At 55.0% G+C, this 17,238-nt stretch overlaps 1 protein-coding gene across 1 annotated transcript in view; it reads right to left on the bottom strand.

Moving 5' to 3' along the window:
• The window catches only part of PRDM16 (PR/SET domain 16), a 234,175-nt gene that overhangs the window by 162,092 nt on the left and 54,845 nt on the right, over positions 1-17,238 (bottom strand). Inside the window, exons 3-4 of the mRNA XM_063105685.1 lie at positions 12,564-12,614; positions 5,947-5,949 (exon numbers count right to left, since the gene is read on the bottom strand). Coding sequence (XP_062961755.1) covers positions 5,947-5,949; positions 12,564-12,614 — 54 coding nt within the window. The remainder of the gene's footprint in view (positions 1-5,946; positions 5,950-12,563; positions 12,615-17,238) is intronic.

Raw genomic sequence — 17,238 nt, 5'->3', positions numbered from 1 at the left:
TCTGGGGTGCTCGTTCTTCAGATTCCCTTCCGATAATTATCTGCCCTTTCAGGGCCTTGGTAACCCAGAGCCTCGGTTTGGGAGGCAAGAAGAAAGGCCTGGCCTGGCCGTGGCACACACGACGTTCTCAAGTGCACCCCAAGAAGGCGGGAGCTCCCCTTCTCCTTCCCTCCCAGAGTGAGTCAGGCAAAGTGGATTTTTTTTTCTTTTTGAGTCTCTCTCCTTCCTCTAAGCTAATCCACGATGAACATCATACCAGTCTTTTTATGTGATAATTTTCCATCCCAGGCAACACACACATTTCTGTGGCTAATACTCTGAGTCCTGGCCATTGCTCAGAAATAACAGAGGCAAGGTTCCAGCATAAAACAATAAGTCTTGCTTTTTATTACTTAATTTATCAACACTATACTGGAGAAACATCTTGTTAACTGGGTAAGAAGAAACCACTCACCAAACAGCCCTGGCTGATGGAAGTGGGTGTCAGGTGGAGTAATGAACCCTGTTAGCATACAAAGAGGCCAGTGCTGAAAGAGGGTATTATTCAAAGGAGGAAATATTATTAAACAAGAAAACGGTACACTCACACTGAATCTGTTAAATTAAGAATCTCACCCTTTCTGGCCAAAATCCATTTGTTATCCTCCCCTGTGTATAACAGAGGAGAGGGAGGAACTGCCCAGAAAAAGTCACTCCTTCGAATCACCAAGTGCAGGGACACAGCCAAGCCCACCATGCAAGGTGGGGACACGCCTGCCTAAAATGAGCAGGACAAACAGCACGAGAGGATCTAGGGTGCTGGACCCCGCGAGGAGTATCTGACTTGGAACAGCGTAGCTGAGGGTCCCAGGGAATTGAGAACACAGAGAACAAAGGCCGCAGAAATCTGTGGGAAGGTGACTGAACTCCAGGAGGACAGAGACTGTGGCATCCAACCTTGTGTCTCCAGCACCGAGGACAGCTCCACGCCCACAGTAGGTGCTCAGTAAACGCGCGTATTTTTGGAATGGGTGAGGCTCTGCGGCATTGGGCAGAATGCAAGGCCTCCCCTAAGCAGATCAGTCAGGGTGAGCACGGCCATGCGGAGATAACAAGCAGCCTCCTCCAAGTGGTTTAATGAAAAGTCAAAGTTTTATTTCTCCTGTGAGCCCAGTGTGACTCAGCAAGGTGGCCCTGCTGATGGTCATCACCTCAGAATCTCTCTGAACTTTCTGGCTGCAGTGCTGGAGGGCAGGGAGCTCTGGAGTGCATCATGCTGGCAAAGTACGGCTGGTCAGGCAGCTCCACCCAACCTCAGGCGGCAGAAGGCCCCGTCCTACCTTGCAGGCAGAGCTAGGCATTTGAGTCGGCCCTACCAATGTTCCCCCACGAGGCAAGACCAGCAACCCCGGACCACAAGGACTTTAGAATCCAACACACTCACAGTGCTCTCCAGCTTCTAGCCATTACCAGCAGTGTGAACTAGCTTTATCATTGACAGTGTCAGCATAGTCCTAAGCAGTTCACAGAAGCTAATACGACAATAATTAACCCCCTTATACAAATACTAATTTTTTTAAAAAATCATCCATTATGTAACCAAGAAGTGACATTATCTTTTTTTTTTTTTTTAATATTTCCTTCCAGCCTTTTCATATATGTGTCTTTAGGTGTACGTTTATTTAAGATATATGTGTATCACCTGCCACTTTAGAAAACTGTTTTTAGCAAACTTTTTTTAGACTATATTTTAGAGCAATTTTAGGTCTGCAGAAAAATAGGCGAAAAGTACAGAAGAGTTCCCATAGACCGCTCCTCTCCCCGCCCCCCAAGTCCTCCCTGTTACTGACATCCTACGTCAGTGCCATACATTTGTCACAATGCATGAACAAATACCAACACACTGTTGCTAACTAAAGTCCACCACTTCCATAGAGTTCAGTCTCTGAATCACTATTTCACGGCTGTGGACAAATGTGAGATGTGCCGTGTACACCGCCGAGGTGTCACAGAGCACTGTCACCGCACACAGAGAGCGTCCTCTGTGCTGCACCTACTCACGCCTCCCCCCAGCCCCAGCCCCGGCAACCACCCCTCATTTCGCGCTCTGTAGTTGTGTCTCTCCCAGACTGTCGTAGTTGGAATCACGCCACGTGTAGCCTTTTCAGAAGAGCTTCTTTCACCTAGCAGTGTGCATTTAAGGTCTCTCCGTGCTTTTTGTGGCTTAATGGCACAGCCCTCTTTTTAATGCTAGATTATCTAGGGCCTCTTTTTGGCTCTGGGTTGGCATGGGTTGGTTGATCCTGTCCTGCCCTGGTTAACCTCACCACCCATTTGTCAGCACCAACCAAAGCCAGGAGCTGGCTGGGCTGTTCTTCACTCTCCACCCAGACAAAGCATCTCCTAAGTCCCTCCCAACAAAGCGGCCTGGGACCCCCCCTACGACTAACCTGGCATCTCTCGGGATGGGCCTGCCTTTTCTCTGGCAGCTCTGAGCCAAAAAGCAGAGCTTCCTTGCAAGGAAGAGAAGGTCATTCCCCAGGGGTGGGTACCCCCAAGGGGTCCACCAGCGCTGGTGGGTGCAGGGAGGCTGTGCGAGTGGATGCGGCTGGAGGAGAGGAGGCTGTGTGTTTACTTGCTCCTCCTCTCCCGCCATGCTCACGGTCTCCTTGCTTTGCCCAAGGGCTTTGTTTCTCTGTCAATGCGTCTTAAGCAATTGCCTGTGCCTTAGCTGCGACCTGGGAGCCAGCCACGTGTCAGCTGGAATGCTGTCTCCTCCAGGAAGCCTGCCATAGTGGACTGTGTTATTGTCCTTAATTATCACCCTCGCCACACCCATGCCCTCTGCCATACAACCATGCCCCTCCCCTGAGAGGCAGGGCTCACCCCCACCCCGTACCGCTGGCAGTGGCCATGTGTTTGGCTTTGGTGGGGGGGACAGTGTGCCATCCTGAGCCTGGGCCTGAAGGTCGCTTTGTGTGTCTGCAGCCCTCTTCTGCATCACCAGGAGAATAACCCCCGCCCCCCGATAACAGTCCACTGGCCCACAGAGGATGACAAGCATTCAGAGCAAAATGGACCCAACCATGGGCCTAGAACCAGCTGCGCCGGCTGACGTCGTCCAGCCCATGCCTGTGTATCGAGAGTCCGCAAATGCTGTGTCAAGCCACCAACCTCTGGGATGGCTTGTCACCCAGTGTCAACGTGGTGGTAGCTGACTGAGGCACCCCTTGCCTTAACCCTGCACCAGTCTGGCTTCTGTCTGGGCTCAATTGTCCCTACGGTTTAGCGCCACCCTGAACTTGGTTCCTGAAGCATCTGGGTTCACGGTGCTGGAGGCAGCATGGTACCCCACAACGCTGGCGAGCCCCGGCTCCATGGTCTTGTGTGCGAGCCCCCGAAAACTCCTGCCTCCCCCATTCCATAGAGAAAGACTTAGGCCAGCGATTCAAGCTCCCTGAGTCCATTTCCTACAGGGTAATGTGGGGGTGACAACATTCCTGTGGGGTGACTTGGGGACATACGAGCTGACATGCGCATTGTGGCTGGCCAGCACCTGCTCCGTCACGGTCACCACAGCACCAGCAAGTGCGACAGCAGCGGCGGGCTGTGCGGTGCCTGGCACGCAGGGCTTGGGTTTGGTGGAGGATGACCTCATTGGGGCCAGGGTGTGGGACCCCACTGGTCCACAACCCCACACCTCAGTCTTTTCTCCTTCCCCCACACCCCTCCTGCCCGGCCCCTGCACAGCAGCACAAGGCTGAGCGCACAGTCCACCCAACACTAGCACAAGTCTGGAAACTGCCGTGGCAGCTAGGGCAGGGGGTTAGAGGCTCAGTGCCTGACTGGCCCCCGCCTGGGACCCCCACGTACACACACGTGTGGTGTCAGTGTCTGACACAGGAAGCCAGCACCACACCTCAGAAAAGTCGCAAATGAAAGACCAGCCCGGGATGCTGGTGGATCTGCAACCTCTGCTCAGGGCCCAGGTGCCCCCACCCTGTAGCCCCCTCCCTTGGCTTGGGGTGGGTTCTCTCTCTAACTGCAGGTGGCTTCTTAGATGGGGAGGAGACACAGCCTTCCACCAGGGGCCCTGTCTCCTCCAGAGAATTTCCGCTGGCCAGACAGGCCTCGGAGACCCCCAGTGCAGCCCCCGCTAGGAGGATGAGGCCCTTGCTTCCCACCTCCAAGCACAGGCCTTCCCAGGCTATACAGCAGACCTGGGCCCTGAACCACCGTAGAAGGTCCTGCCTCTGCTCCAGGGATCGAGGGCCACCCAGGGCCTGCCTGGGAACCACTGTGCTCATGGTGGGCACTGGCCCTGGGGCTCCGAGGAGGAGCTGTGCAGCCCCCCAAAATACCCTCATGGGGAAATGCCATCTGGGGGCAACAGGACCTTGGAGCCTGTCCTCAGAGCCTGGGACACCCAACCTGCACCATGAGAAGAAAGCAGGCTGGACTGAGGCATCTTGCTTGGAGAAGCGGCTTCAGGGGACAGGGTGTGGGGCACAGCATGACTTTGCTGGAAGCACGTGACCAGGCTGTGGGGATGGGTCCCCAAGGGCCACCAGCACCCATGCGAGTTGCCATCTTTCACCCCGAGCAGAACCCAGCCACCTTGACACACTCTTCTTTTAAAACCAGAAGTCGACCTTACATGCAAAGTGATAGTCACGTGAATAATGGGGTTATGGCGGGGCGGGTGACTTAGAAGGGCACCGAGCCTCCCCACCTTCTCCTTGGAAAGTGCGGCGTCCTGGGAGGAGAGAGCCCCCGCCCAAGCCGTCACCGCCTGACCTTGCTGAGGTGTGTGGTTGTGTGTTTAAACCAGAAGAGGCTAAGCAGACCTCCGAGCTGGTAAATTCTCTCTCCTAACAGCGCACGCAATTTAATTAACTCAGTATTGCACCCACCTGAAGATTATGGACAGAGTTTATTGACACCATCTGCCTCCTGTGAAGCCCGTGACGTGGCCAGTAAATCCTGCCTCAGAATCAGGTGCCGGCAAGGGGCGTCTTGCTTGCCATGGTCTTCCCCAGTGCCCTCCTGCCGGGGCTGCTTGGGCGGTGGGGCCTGAGAGACCCCGCAAGGGCCACCTCAGACACCCTGAGACTTCAGCTCGGTTGTGAAGGAAGGACGCAGCCCCGGGGCAGGTGCCTGTGAACCCTTACCCACTGCAGGCACCGGGAGGCCACTTCAAAGGCAGGAGTCTACAAAGAGCCCGATACCCTCAACCTTGGGCCAGCTGCTGGGTTCCAACCACCATGGCCACCCAGGGCACGACTGGTCCCCTCATTCCCAAGCCCAGTAAGCAGCAGCCGCAGCCCCTGGGCACCCAGAGCAGAGTCCTTCTTACCCAACTCAATCCTGGAACCTAAAGGGTGCTAGAGACCGTGGTTATCTCTCTTTTGCAGAGGAGGAAACTGAGAGGCAGAGCTGTGGAGTTCAAGGCCGAGGGCCACAGTGTCCAGGATAGAACCGGCTTCAAAGGTTGGGGATGGCAGGGAAGGGGCCACCGCAGGGCCCAGCTTCCCTGGTCTCCAGGGAAAGGAGACGCCCCTTCGTTTACCTTCCACGGTAATTCACATTTGCATATTCTGAATCTGTTCTTCAACATTCGTGATGTTTTGTCTGCTGATGAAATTTAAGTTTTGGCAGAAAGTGTCAGCAGGGCACAGGGTAGTTCCTGATGACAGAGAAGGGTCCCCAAAGGCACCTGCTCTCACGCCCTGCCAGGGACCCTGCAGGGGGCAAGGCAGACCCCCTGTCCTTCCTGCCGGCTCCTCTCTCCCTGCCCGCTTCTCCAGGGCCGCCTTTACCCCAAGCTGCACCCCACAAGGCCTTGCAGAGGCTTCCCCAGGGATGCCGCAGGGTGGGAAGGAGACCAGGCTTGTCTAATTCTCACTTGCAGGGAAAGGAAAAACGAAGCTCTCATTTCCTCCACGTGGCTGTCAAGCTGGGCTGCACCTGCTGAACGACGTGCCCTCCCTGGTCTATCCTGCACCCCTGCACCCCCAGGCCCGGATGGCAGAGAGGCCTTCCTCAGACAGGCAGGGCCAGGCAGAGGACAGCACCCGCAGCAGGTAACAGATTACTGCACAGGAAATTAATTAGCTGCGCCTCTCCCCGTCTAATCGGATGGCTGAAGCTGATGTAAGAGATCTCAGGTCGTAATCAACCCAATTTAGAGGCGGGGAGGCAGAAAGGTTACATTTGTAAAGTCGCCACCCAGCCTGGGGCTGCCCATAACTCACCTTGGGCCATGCTACCTACCCGGCCATTAATCACCCTTATCAGGGAGGGAAGGGGCCACAAAGCACCACCCCACCCCAGGAGACAAGTTCAGGTGCTGTGAGGTGGCGAGAGGTCAGAGTCCACCTGCGGGGCTGCCTGCGGCTGTGAAGGACCCAGAGCTTCCCAGCTCCTCCCCAGGCTGACGTCTGCCCCTGGGCACCAGAGCCTCCAAAGCGGCCTCTCCAGATGTGTCAACAGCTGAGAAAAGGGGTCCTCTGGGCAGCAGGAGGAGAAGAAGGCAGATGCCTGGGCACCAGGGGAGGCTGAGGGTCCCCAGGGCCACCAGCCCAGCACTGTCTGGGGACGGGGACCGCGGAGGCGGCGCTTGCCGACTTTGTGCTGTCTTGGCCACATTACACCTCTCCGCTTTGCAGCCTTTGATTCAGCAAAATCAAGGATGCAAACTTCTTAGGAGTACTTAGTTTCCATGGCAACCGAAGCTGACCTCAACATTATTGTCCTCAAGAGGGGACTGACTTTACTATGTGTTCATTCACTGAATTAATGGACTCCCAGTTCTTTTATCAGCAGCCCCCGAACAATGGAGAGAGAGACATGTCGTCAAAGGGCTTTCAGCCACTGTCCAGCCTTTTGTCCCCGGCTTACTGCCACGAAGCAAGTCTATTCAGCCTGAGATTATCAAAATCAACTCGGGGCTGTCTCCGGGGCAGCTAAACACACTTTGATTTCATAAAGACATAACTGATCCCACATGCAAATTAATAATTTCGATTGCAGAGTTCGCAGGGTTAGGGACGCTGGTGTGATGGGGGGAGGGGTGATAAAGTGCATTTGTAGGTAACTGCCTCTCGTGACAGCGCTTTGGTGGCTTCTCAGCGCTGCTGGGTGAATGAAGGGTAAGGGGGCAACAGGGGAAAAGGTTTGCTGTAAGTCCCCTCACGGGCAGTGACTCCAGCATAAGCAAGGACAAGCAGGCTCAGGGCAGCGACGGGACCTTTGGGTTCCAGTGAAGACCCGCTGAACCCGGTGCGAGCCCTCGGCGCCTCGTTCTGCAGCTTCAGTGTTAGTGGGTGTCCCCTCTTCCTGTTCCAGCCACATCCTTCCTCTCGCTCCCCACAGCTCCCTCCCTCCCTGTCCCTGCAGACACTTGGAAAATACCTCTGCCTCCTCGCGGAGGAAAACAGCACACACAATAAACGATACGACTCGGGACTGACCATGAATCCCTGGCCACACGGTGCCGTACGCACCTGACCCAGCCCGGCAAGGCCAGGGATTTGGTCACTGCCTGGGTCACAGCTTGGTCCAGCCGTGTTTTGACCTCGGGGTGTGTGGCCTCCTCAAGTGATTGCTGCACAAAAGACACTTAGCAGTTCCCGTTCATCTCGGCTCCTACATTGCTCGAATCGTCCTTCCTAAGCCCCCAGGTCCCCACGGGAGGGACCCATGAGACCCTTGGGCTTCCTGTGAGCAGAGGCATTTTGCCCAGGCCAGGCTATAGACAACATCCCACAACAGCCCAGCGGGACAGCCATGGTTCTAACACCCACATAATCATTTCACAAATTATCATAATTATTAATCAATCACCCCATTTGGACAATGCGAGGCTGGGCTATGGGATGACTTTTATGACCTGTAGCATTTTGTACGTAATAATAACGGGGAGAGATTTATGCACCCATCACGGTCCCTCTTCCAGCAGTGGGACTTTATTAGCTCAATTTATTTTTGATTTTCCTCTAAGCCTCATGCCCTCCCTGCCCCTCGCCCCGGGCTGGCTTGAGTGGCCGCAGTTTTTGAAGCTTCTGAAGAGGCCCCTTTTTCGGTTCCCAGCCCTCGTCCCTCCGGTGCAGATTCCTGATGTGTTTATTGTAGGGCGCGGGGGTTTAGACGGGGAGGAGAGGAGAAAATAAAAATAAAAATAAAAAAAGGTCACTTCCTTTTGTTTGTGTGTTCTCCCAGTTGCACGGCGTTAACGTGTCCTTCCTTTTCTCGATGGTAAAAAGAAAACAAGATAAAGTGGGACAAAAGGAAAAGCTGTGGGGCCGTGTCCCCTGTTCATATCACCAAAGAGATTGAATCAAAATTCTTTCAGCTGATACCGTCTCCCTGGGTGGACTACACTCTTGTTAACGGATAAATTCCAGCCCTCCAGAAAGTCAAAGAATAAATTTAAGCCTTTTGCCAAATGTCTATCCTATTGGATTTTGATAAGACGGCCATTGAGCCTTAATAATGTCTTCCATCCATTTTCAGCGAGCCCTTAACACGGCTCTTTATTCGTCCCCAAAGCCTCTTCGCCCGGCCTTTTTATTACCGGCTCCGGCGGGCTCTCCAGGGAGCCGCGCGACCCGAGTGATGGATGGACAACTCGCTAGATTATCTCCCGCAGATGTTTGCTCTCCAGGAGCCCCCGGGCTTTCCCTCTAAGTAAACAGAGACTAAATAGAGAGTCAGCCTAGGGAGAAGTCCCCGAGGTGCTGGCACCAGCTAGAAGAGGCACAGCGCAGTCCAACCTGCAGCCAAAGTGACTTTTAGGGAAGTGTCGGCAACACGCCCCGGGCACACACCAGGGGGGCGTGAGGACAGCGAAGGCACCTGGCTGGCTGCAGAGGGGACACGGGGCCAGGGGGTGCAGGGATGGAGGGGACACAAAGAATGAGAGGAACAGGGGAGACTGGGGAGGACGCAGGGGATGGAGAGAGACGGGGGGACGCAGGAGAAGGTGGGGAGGCCAAGGGGCACAGGAGGGCTGTGGGGGGAGGTGACTCGCTTCTTCTGAGGAGGGGTCAGACCAGGCATGGCTCACAGGCTGCGGCCGCTGTCACTCTGGCGGGAGCCACGCACTGCAGGCCCCACCTGTCCTGGGTTCAAATCCAGCGCGGCCAACCTCCTGGGCCTGGGCTCCAACTTCTGTAAACTCTGAGTAGATGGGCTCTGCAGCCCCTTCAGCAACCTGGCTCTCTAAGACTCAGAATTTATAACGGCGACTTCTGCACAAAACACCACCGAGCCCCACCACTGCCTGGACCAAGTGACTTTGATGCACTCCACGGAGGCGGGTAAAGGACAGCAAGTGAAATCCTCCTAAAGATGGACAAACGGAAGCTCAGAGATGTCGACTAACCAACCCAGGTCGCACAGCACCCCACGCTTCCCCATTCTATTTTTAAATCTCCCCCGTGTGCTTGTCTTTGGCTGACCAAGTGCACAACTCGTAAACTGGAGTCTTCGTTCCACTGCCAAGGAACTCAGTAAGTTCAGCTTAAAATAGCACATAGTGCGTGTGAAGTTGCATTAGCAATAAACAAATTATATGGTCAGTCGGCCCTCTGTATCTGTGGGGTCTGCATCTGTGGGTTCAACCAACCGCAAGTCGGAAATACTAAAAATAATTGTGTCTGTACTGAACACACACAGACTTCTATTCTTAGCTTTATCTCCTAACAATACAGGGTAACAAGTGTTCACGTGGCATTTACATTGTTTTAGGTATTATAAGTAATCTCGGAATGACTTACAGTGGAGGATGTGCACAGGTGTTGTGCAAATACTACCCCATTTTATTCGGGAGACTTGAACATGTGCAGATTTTGATATCCGAGGGAGGTCCTGGAACTAACCTCCCGTGGACGCCGGGGGAAGACTGGATGAGCACATAGTTTTACCCACAGCTTTGAGTAATGCTTCTGTTCTGAGCTGGGGCCTTCCATTTGGAAAGAAGCTCCAGCAAAGGCTGTATTTCCTTGTCTTTCTGGCCCCAGTGTAAGCATCTGTATGTCTCTGAATTTTGGCTCGTGTCTCTCTCAGTGCGTCTGGGAATGTAATTGGATGGGTCCAGATCTAATTACCAGGTTGAGGTTTTGATAGTCCCACCAGCATGACCTTGGGCAAAGGCTGGAATCCCCCAGATGCTGATAATGCCTAAATTCTGTGCAAGGCTGGATAAACCGCAGGATTAAGTGGCCTGCTGAGAGGTGTGCTGGAGGACGTGGGTGAGGACATCTCCTGGCAGGCAGCTCTCTGTCTCCCTCTTAGAACCAAGCCTGCCAGGCAGTAGGAGTGGAAGTGCCAGGTGCACAGAGGAGGCCTGCTGGGCTCCGAGATTCCCCAAGGCTCCCCGAGGCTGTGGTCCCGGACGCTGGCCTTCCTGATGCTCTGGCTGCTATGGGGACTCAGTCTGTTTGGGTCTGCTCTGATTCTGTGCAATGGCAGAATTACAGACCCCTCACCTGACACGGGGCTTCCAGTGGGCCTTACAGGGCCTGCACTCGACGGGACACCCCTGCCACATGAGACAGTTGCCAGTGGGCCCCTGGTTGGACAGCCCCTTGCACCCATCCCATGAGCAGCTCTCCAGAATGACCTTGGGCTATGTTAGACAAGATCTATTGTTCCCACCGTTTACAAAACAGAAAGGCAAACCACACAGTGCGGCCTGGAAGTACAGAAGACAGTGAAAACTCTTGCTCTTGACCTGTCTTATTTTGTTCTGGTTCGAAAGTATCCAGCGCATGCCTCTTTCTGGCCCTTTAAATTTAGACTTGACCTTTTGACCTTCTGCCTTAACCCCAGTGCCCAGACTGGACAACCAACTGCCCATCCCAGCACAGACTTATCACCTTCCAAACTCCTGCCAAGCAGCCTCCACGACGCATTCGGGAGAAACACTGCCAAGTCGGAAGTGTCGCCAAAAGCCCGATGGTCCGTTAGACAATCGTGGTGAAAGACAAGGGTCTCGTGCTCACTCTAAAGGGAAGGGACGGGAGTGGACTGCCGGGCGCTTTGTGTGGGAAGTGAAGATACCGCGGTGCTTTGAAAAACAGAAAAGCTGCCTTTAAGAAAATATAAGTTCATTCAAAGGGGCAGGAAAAGATGCAGAGGAAGTGGGAAAGATCGTCGTGGGAACATGCATCACGGTGCAGCTGAGCGCCAGGAATTGAGAGCTGATGCCCTGTCCCCAGAAAAAGGGTCCCCAAGGCCAGACACAGCTGCACAAGTGATGACGGTGGGCAAGGTAGAAAGATTGCCCCGTTGCCAGAGGTCCCTCAGGGGGCTGTTGTGGGGTCAGAAAGAATCCCCATGGCAACGTCTCCTCCAAACTCAACGTGTCTGGGGTTGAACCTGGATACAAGGGGCAGGTCCCCTGTCCCCTCGCCCAAAGCCTTGGCTCAGGCAGTGGAGTTTCTGCAGGACTAGCAAGATGCTTTCTTTTCACTTCAGGAACAACGAAACGGGCATGTCTGAGGACTCAGACGCTTGGCTCAGGTGGTGGCTCAGGCCTGCCCACTCAAGGCTGACGGTGCCCCTCGAGCACACATCTGTGTCACAGAATCCAGTTATAGTTTTGACACTAGGAAAATAGCAGTTGATGGGAACCAGATTACCCCGTGTGGACTCGTCATTCCTGACAGCCCGCGTTGCACCTCCTGGCACTGTCTGGTGTCATACATGTGAGTGCAACTCTCTCGACTTCACCTTGCTTCCAAGTACAGATGCCAAGGGAGAGAAAGTTACTTTAATTTTACTGGAAAACCTGAAACACGAGATCAGCTACCACATGTGCGTGCGTCTGTGTGTGTGTGCACGTGCAGGGAACACGCATTCAGAGGACACTGAGCTCCACCTGGTGAGTAGGTTCAGGGTTTGGAGCTGACTGTGCTCTCCGTCTCCTGGCTATCAGGATGGTGGCCGCACACACGGGTGTGTACGTGCCTCTGCGTGTGTGTGCTTTCCTCGGGAAGAACGCACTTCTCTGCACATACCTGTCTCCCTGGATCTTTTAGACCTAATGTTTGTCAACCAGCTATGACCCGTTATCAGCTGCAAAGGAGTAGATAGTGCCCATGTTGACGCTTTTCTTTTGCCAAATGGTTTGCTCTTTTAAAGTGATGCTTGAGCCCTGTTTGGAAGCTATGAGTACAGCGAAAAGACTTTGTTGAATCTGCAGCCAACTGGGTGCTTTTTTCATATTCTTTTCATGTGAGAATCCAGCGAAGATAGTTAAATAAACACAGCCTGCGTTTATTTAATTTTCAAGTGTCTGCCTGGCCCGAAGCACTCCCACAGGTACGGGGTCCCTTCTGTTCTCAGGAATTAGGACGGCTCAGTGAAGTGACCCCCGCCTGCTCCCACAGCGAAAACAGGCGCGCGTCCTAACCACGTGGGACCCGCTGTCCCGCATACACCGGCCCACAGACACTCCCAGCCCGCCGGCCACGTACCCGGCTCCGCAACGATCGACGCAGGAGGACCGAAAGCACAGTCACCCAGCCAGGAGCGCAGAGGGCGCCTGGGAGGAGCGGGCGCGGCAGCAGCTCTCCTACCTTTTTGACGCAGCCCTCCTGGGACGACGCTTCCGTATCAGTCAGGATTTGCTGTAAAACAATTTTGAGAGGGGTTGTTAGTTTCTGAAAAATGTCCTTATCGAGCTATAGTGAGTGATGAACCGTGGGGGCGGATCACGATGTTCTCTGAAGTGGTAAGGGTGGGACCTAGCGGCTTCTCCGTGGTATGAGATAAAGGGCTCTGTTGAGAGTTGGGACCCCTTGTTCCAACTGAGGTTCCCCCACTCGCTGAGGACTCTAAGCTTCCACCCGCTCCCCCCAATCCGAGATGTCCCCTCCCTGGAAACGCCGCAGCTGGCTCTTTATGGCCCGTTTCAGGGATGCAGCCACACTGCGTGGCTCTGTCTGGCCTCTTGGTAATGGGACAGGGACCACACAGAGGCGTCTTACGACAGGCCACACACGTTATTAAAAACGGTTCAACAGGGAGCACAAGGGCAGTTCGCAACTACTGTGGCTCTGCCCTCGCTCCCTCCGAGTCCCACTGGAGCGGGGCGAAGGGCAGGCAGTCGGGGGAGCTGCCTACACTTGCCTGGCCCTGGAGGGGCGAGTGCGAGGACATGGTACCTGCCCTCCTGGGGCTTACAGTCTAGCCTGGGGCAGAGCTCAGGGGAGAATGACACTTGGCGGGACTGGGTCGAGCCAGGTCCCAGGAGACAGCAGCTGTGGAGGAGGCCAGAGTGGGGCCAAGATCGGCTGGCCCCGCAGAAGGACAGCTTGGGGGTCGCCGGAGGAGGGGAAGCTTCTTGCTCCCTCTTTTTTGGCAAATCAGAGGTGGCAGTAATTTACTCTTTACCAATATCCCAAATTCCTGGGAGGAGGATATTTCTCCATGGTTTTGGAGGAACCCTCTCAAGGGAAATGACACTAAGGCACAAGAGCGGTGGTCCCACCGTCACAGATGTGCCCTGGGGTGGCCATTGGGGACCACCTTAGCCGTAGTGGCCGTGGCAGCACCAGGAACTCCTGCCCTCTCCTCTGTTCATGGACAGAAGGGGGAATGTTCCAGAAATCTGGATCTTCCTTCTACCCAGATAGCTTCAACTTGGAGCTTTCCTTGGCTGTACCCTGGAGAGCTGCGGTGCACCGAGCCCCACTCCAGAGGGGAGGTGTTCCGTGACCAGTCCCAGAGTGCTTTCTAAGCTAAGCAAACTGACAAATTAGCTGTAGAAATGGGATTTTTCCCTTCTGGATTGAAAGTGCTGTGCATAGGCTCACATATATAAACTGTAATGTCATTTCCACAAGAATAGAAACCAAGACTGAAACTAATACTTGAAAAATAAAACGAGAAATGATGTCAAATCCAAGGGATCCCCCCCACTTTCCTTAAAATTACACTATGAATTTTAAATTGCAAGGACTGAGCCTAGAGTACCCACCAATTCCTGCGCAGGGCAGGTATGAGGACCAGGACGCTGCCTTCCAAAATGCTGGTTAATTTGCCCGAGCTCAGCTGTAATAACAATAAGTCATATTTTTAAATGCTGAGAGTTTTAACCAATTGGGGATTTTATGTTTCTTTTAATAGATTCTGAACTTGTGGTTTGGAAAGTGGCTGTAAGTGCAAAAAGAGAAAGACAGAAAAAGGTGAGCACTGCACAGAGACTCCAAGAAAGTCTTCGCAGGAGAATCGGTGGAGGACCAAGGTCGCTGGCGACTCTGCCGCTGGCCTGCACTGCACACTGGGACACAGGGGTCAGCCTCAGACGCCAGGGCTGGCTTCGGCCCATGGTCAGGCCTGTGTTCTGCCCTCCCGTCTGTCTGCTTTCCATTCCCGAATCCAGAGCCAGGAAGGCCGGCCGGAGGCTCGGTCAATGCTGAGACCAGAAAAGAGCGTGAGGCTGACCTCCTGGATCTCAGGGGAGCCCGTGGCTTCCAGGAGAGGGCCCCACCCACCAACACCAGGGCCAGAGACCACCTTCTTATGTCCCCTAGAAGACAGGCCTGCACCCTGGACACCATCCCCCAGCATGGAGGAGACCTTGGTCAGCATAGCGCAGGGCAGGGGCTCCATGCTGTGGGTCACGTTGTACCCGGAACCAGGTGGGGTTCTGTGGTTCATCAACCCTCCTGACCTTCCGAGGGAGCGGCTTTAACTGGAGAAAAACTGGGTTTTGATTTTTCCGAGGAGAGCAGCATTTTGCTGCCCGGGAGCATGAGATTCAACTCTGCAAGGGAGCGGCCACAGGAGAGACTTGCCCTTCTCGGGAACTGCGTCCTAGCCCGATGTCCTGCCCATGGCGAGGAAGGCGTAGTCACCGTGTTGAACAGGAAGCCGGCCACTTCAGGCCTCAAAGCCTCACACGTCCCCCCTAACCCCTGCACTGAGTTTAATCAAAGGGGCGCCCACGCCAATGTCCACCAGCAAGAAAGCCTGAGCGTCACGACCCAGCTGGATGGCCTTCTAGGCACCCTGGCCCTGCTGGGGACCATTCCCAAGGACCGGCTTCAGGGCCTCGCCTGCACGAAGACATGCGGTTGCTCTGCAAAGCCTCCGAGCGAGTGCTGAACACGTCGGGAGACACCAGGCGCATCTCGCCGTCGACTAGCAGCATCGTCCAGCGGCGGCGCGGCCCAGCACGACCCCCTCCACAGGTCGCTGTGCAGGGGCGGAAAAGCAATGTCAGCCGCTGGTTTCAGGCACCCAGTCAAGCCACCTCTGGAAGAAGAGAAAGCACTGGGGAGGGGGTGGGTGTCCCAGGGTGCCAAAGCCGGGCTGGAGGCAGAGCTCGGAGGTCGTTCTCAGCTGGAATTTCTCCTGCTTCTGGCTGCTGGAGGAGCGTTTCGCTGTCCCAGTTCTGGTGAAAGGGATGCCCCAACCCGTGGTGGCCCTGGGGCTCCCCGTGGGAAAGGGAGACAGCCCATGCCGTAGACGAGCCTCCTTAGGCATAAGACTGCCTGCGGATTGTGCCACCCGGTGAAGCCTGGCATGACGCTGCACCTGGGCCATCCCAGCCCTGCCCGCTTCTCCTGGCACACGGCTGAGCAGGCAGAGTGGGCCTGCCTCCCAGGGCCCGCTCACGCGCGCATGCACACCCATCCAGGAGTCCGGGCTGCAGACCCGGCTCAGGAGAAAGCATCTGGTGACCTCTGGTTGGACGTTTTTGGGGAGCTCCTCCTCTTCCCAGTGGGTAAGTGCGTGACTGTGGCAGATTCAAGCCACACCCCAAGCTCACTCCATCTTCCAGTGCAGATCGCTGAATGCGTAGGGGAGAGCAGTGAGGTCCCCACCATCAATCCAGGGCAGGGGCAGCCAGGGAGGCTCCCACGAGCACCGTGGCCCCACATCCGGGGATGGGCTAGGGTTATAGCCCTTGGGTCATCAACAGATGCCACCCTGGGCCTCCTGCAGCCTCAGATGCACGGCCTCCGGGGTGGGAGCCCTCTCCTGTGGGAGTGTGCAACGCTCCTTTGGTGGCCTTGCCCTTCCCTTCCCCCCATCCTCCCAGGTCCCAGCTCATCAAGACATGGCAGCTGCGTAGCTGCAGCCCCAGACCACGTTCTGAGGCTTGCAAGGCCCGTTGGTTACCTTGGCTGTCACATAAGCATTTGGGAGTTTCACAAGACAAATGTTACTTGTGGTCATTTTGTTGGTGGGGGTCGGAGGTTCCCATGGGCCAGACACCAGCCCCCGTTCGGTCAGCCAGAAGGGTGGAGGTGGGACGTACTCTTCTCTGAAGATTCCAGAGGCCGCACCCTAGACACAGGCCTCGTCACATGCATGGCTAATAGCTACTGCTGGATGGAAGCCAAGCCACACTGGCAGGACATAGGGAGGGCTTTGGGGCACTTCCATTCCTGGAAGAGTACGGAGAGGTCAGCACATAGGTTCCACAAGGCTCCACCTGCTCCCCGGAGCTTGTTATCAGAGAGGATGCAGAGATGGTGTAGGGGCTGAGCAATGTGGGGTCACCCCGGAGCACGTGGTAGAACCCCAGGTGATCGGGGGAGAACCACGAATGTGTACAGCCCTACCCGACTGCCCGACACCCCTCAAGAGGAAGCAGGCGCCCATGACTGTAAAGAAAGAAGCCCCCTCCTGCAGGCGGAGGGTGTGAGCCATGTTCTGGGACCGCCTGCCCCTGTCTGACAGCCTGCCAGGGCAGGTATTAGCGTCGTTAACTCTGCCGTCCCCCCGGCTGCCGAGACCCCCTCCTGGAGTCTCCAGCCTCGGCTTCCTCCTGGCCAGAGCTGATGCTTCACTGAAAAACCTCTTTATTTTGCAAGCACAGCCCTCAGCGCACGCTCTGCTGGCTTGTCGATTGTTGGCAGCAGCCACCGGGACTCTCGACTTCTTCTCTGCACCCCGGCACAAGTATTAGGTGTGTTTTGATTAAGCATTTTAGCCAAAGAAGCAAGGTTTGACCTCCGGCATTTAGCTTCTCTCTCGGGTATCAGTGCCAGGATTTAGCTAAGTGGGGCTGGTCAAAACATCTTTTTTGACTCTTAAAATAAATACCCTCTGTTCTCCAAAAAGTCAGCAAAGAGTAGACACACACAGACACACATCTCATACACGCACAGCTCTGGGGCCCTGGCATGTCCCCGAGGGGGCTAAGCTTTCTATTCAGTGTCACAAATGGATCCCAGAAGGTCTCTCTCCCTTCAAAATAATCTGTTATTAAAGCATCTGAAAGCAACCTACAGAAGG

Source organism: Cynocephalus volans, chromosome 8 (assembly GCF_027409185.1).
Source record: "Cynocephalus volans isolate mCynVol1 chromosome 8, mCynVol1.pri, whole genome shotgun sequence".
Classification (NCBI taxonomy): Eukaryota; Metazoa; Chordata; class Mammalia; order Dermoptera; family Cynocephalidae; genus Cynocephalus; species Cynocephalus volans.
The sequence above is the reverse complement of the archived record's forward strand: the minus strand, read 5'-3'. Positions and strand labels throughout refer to the sequence as shown.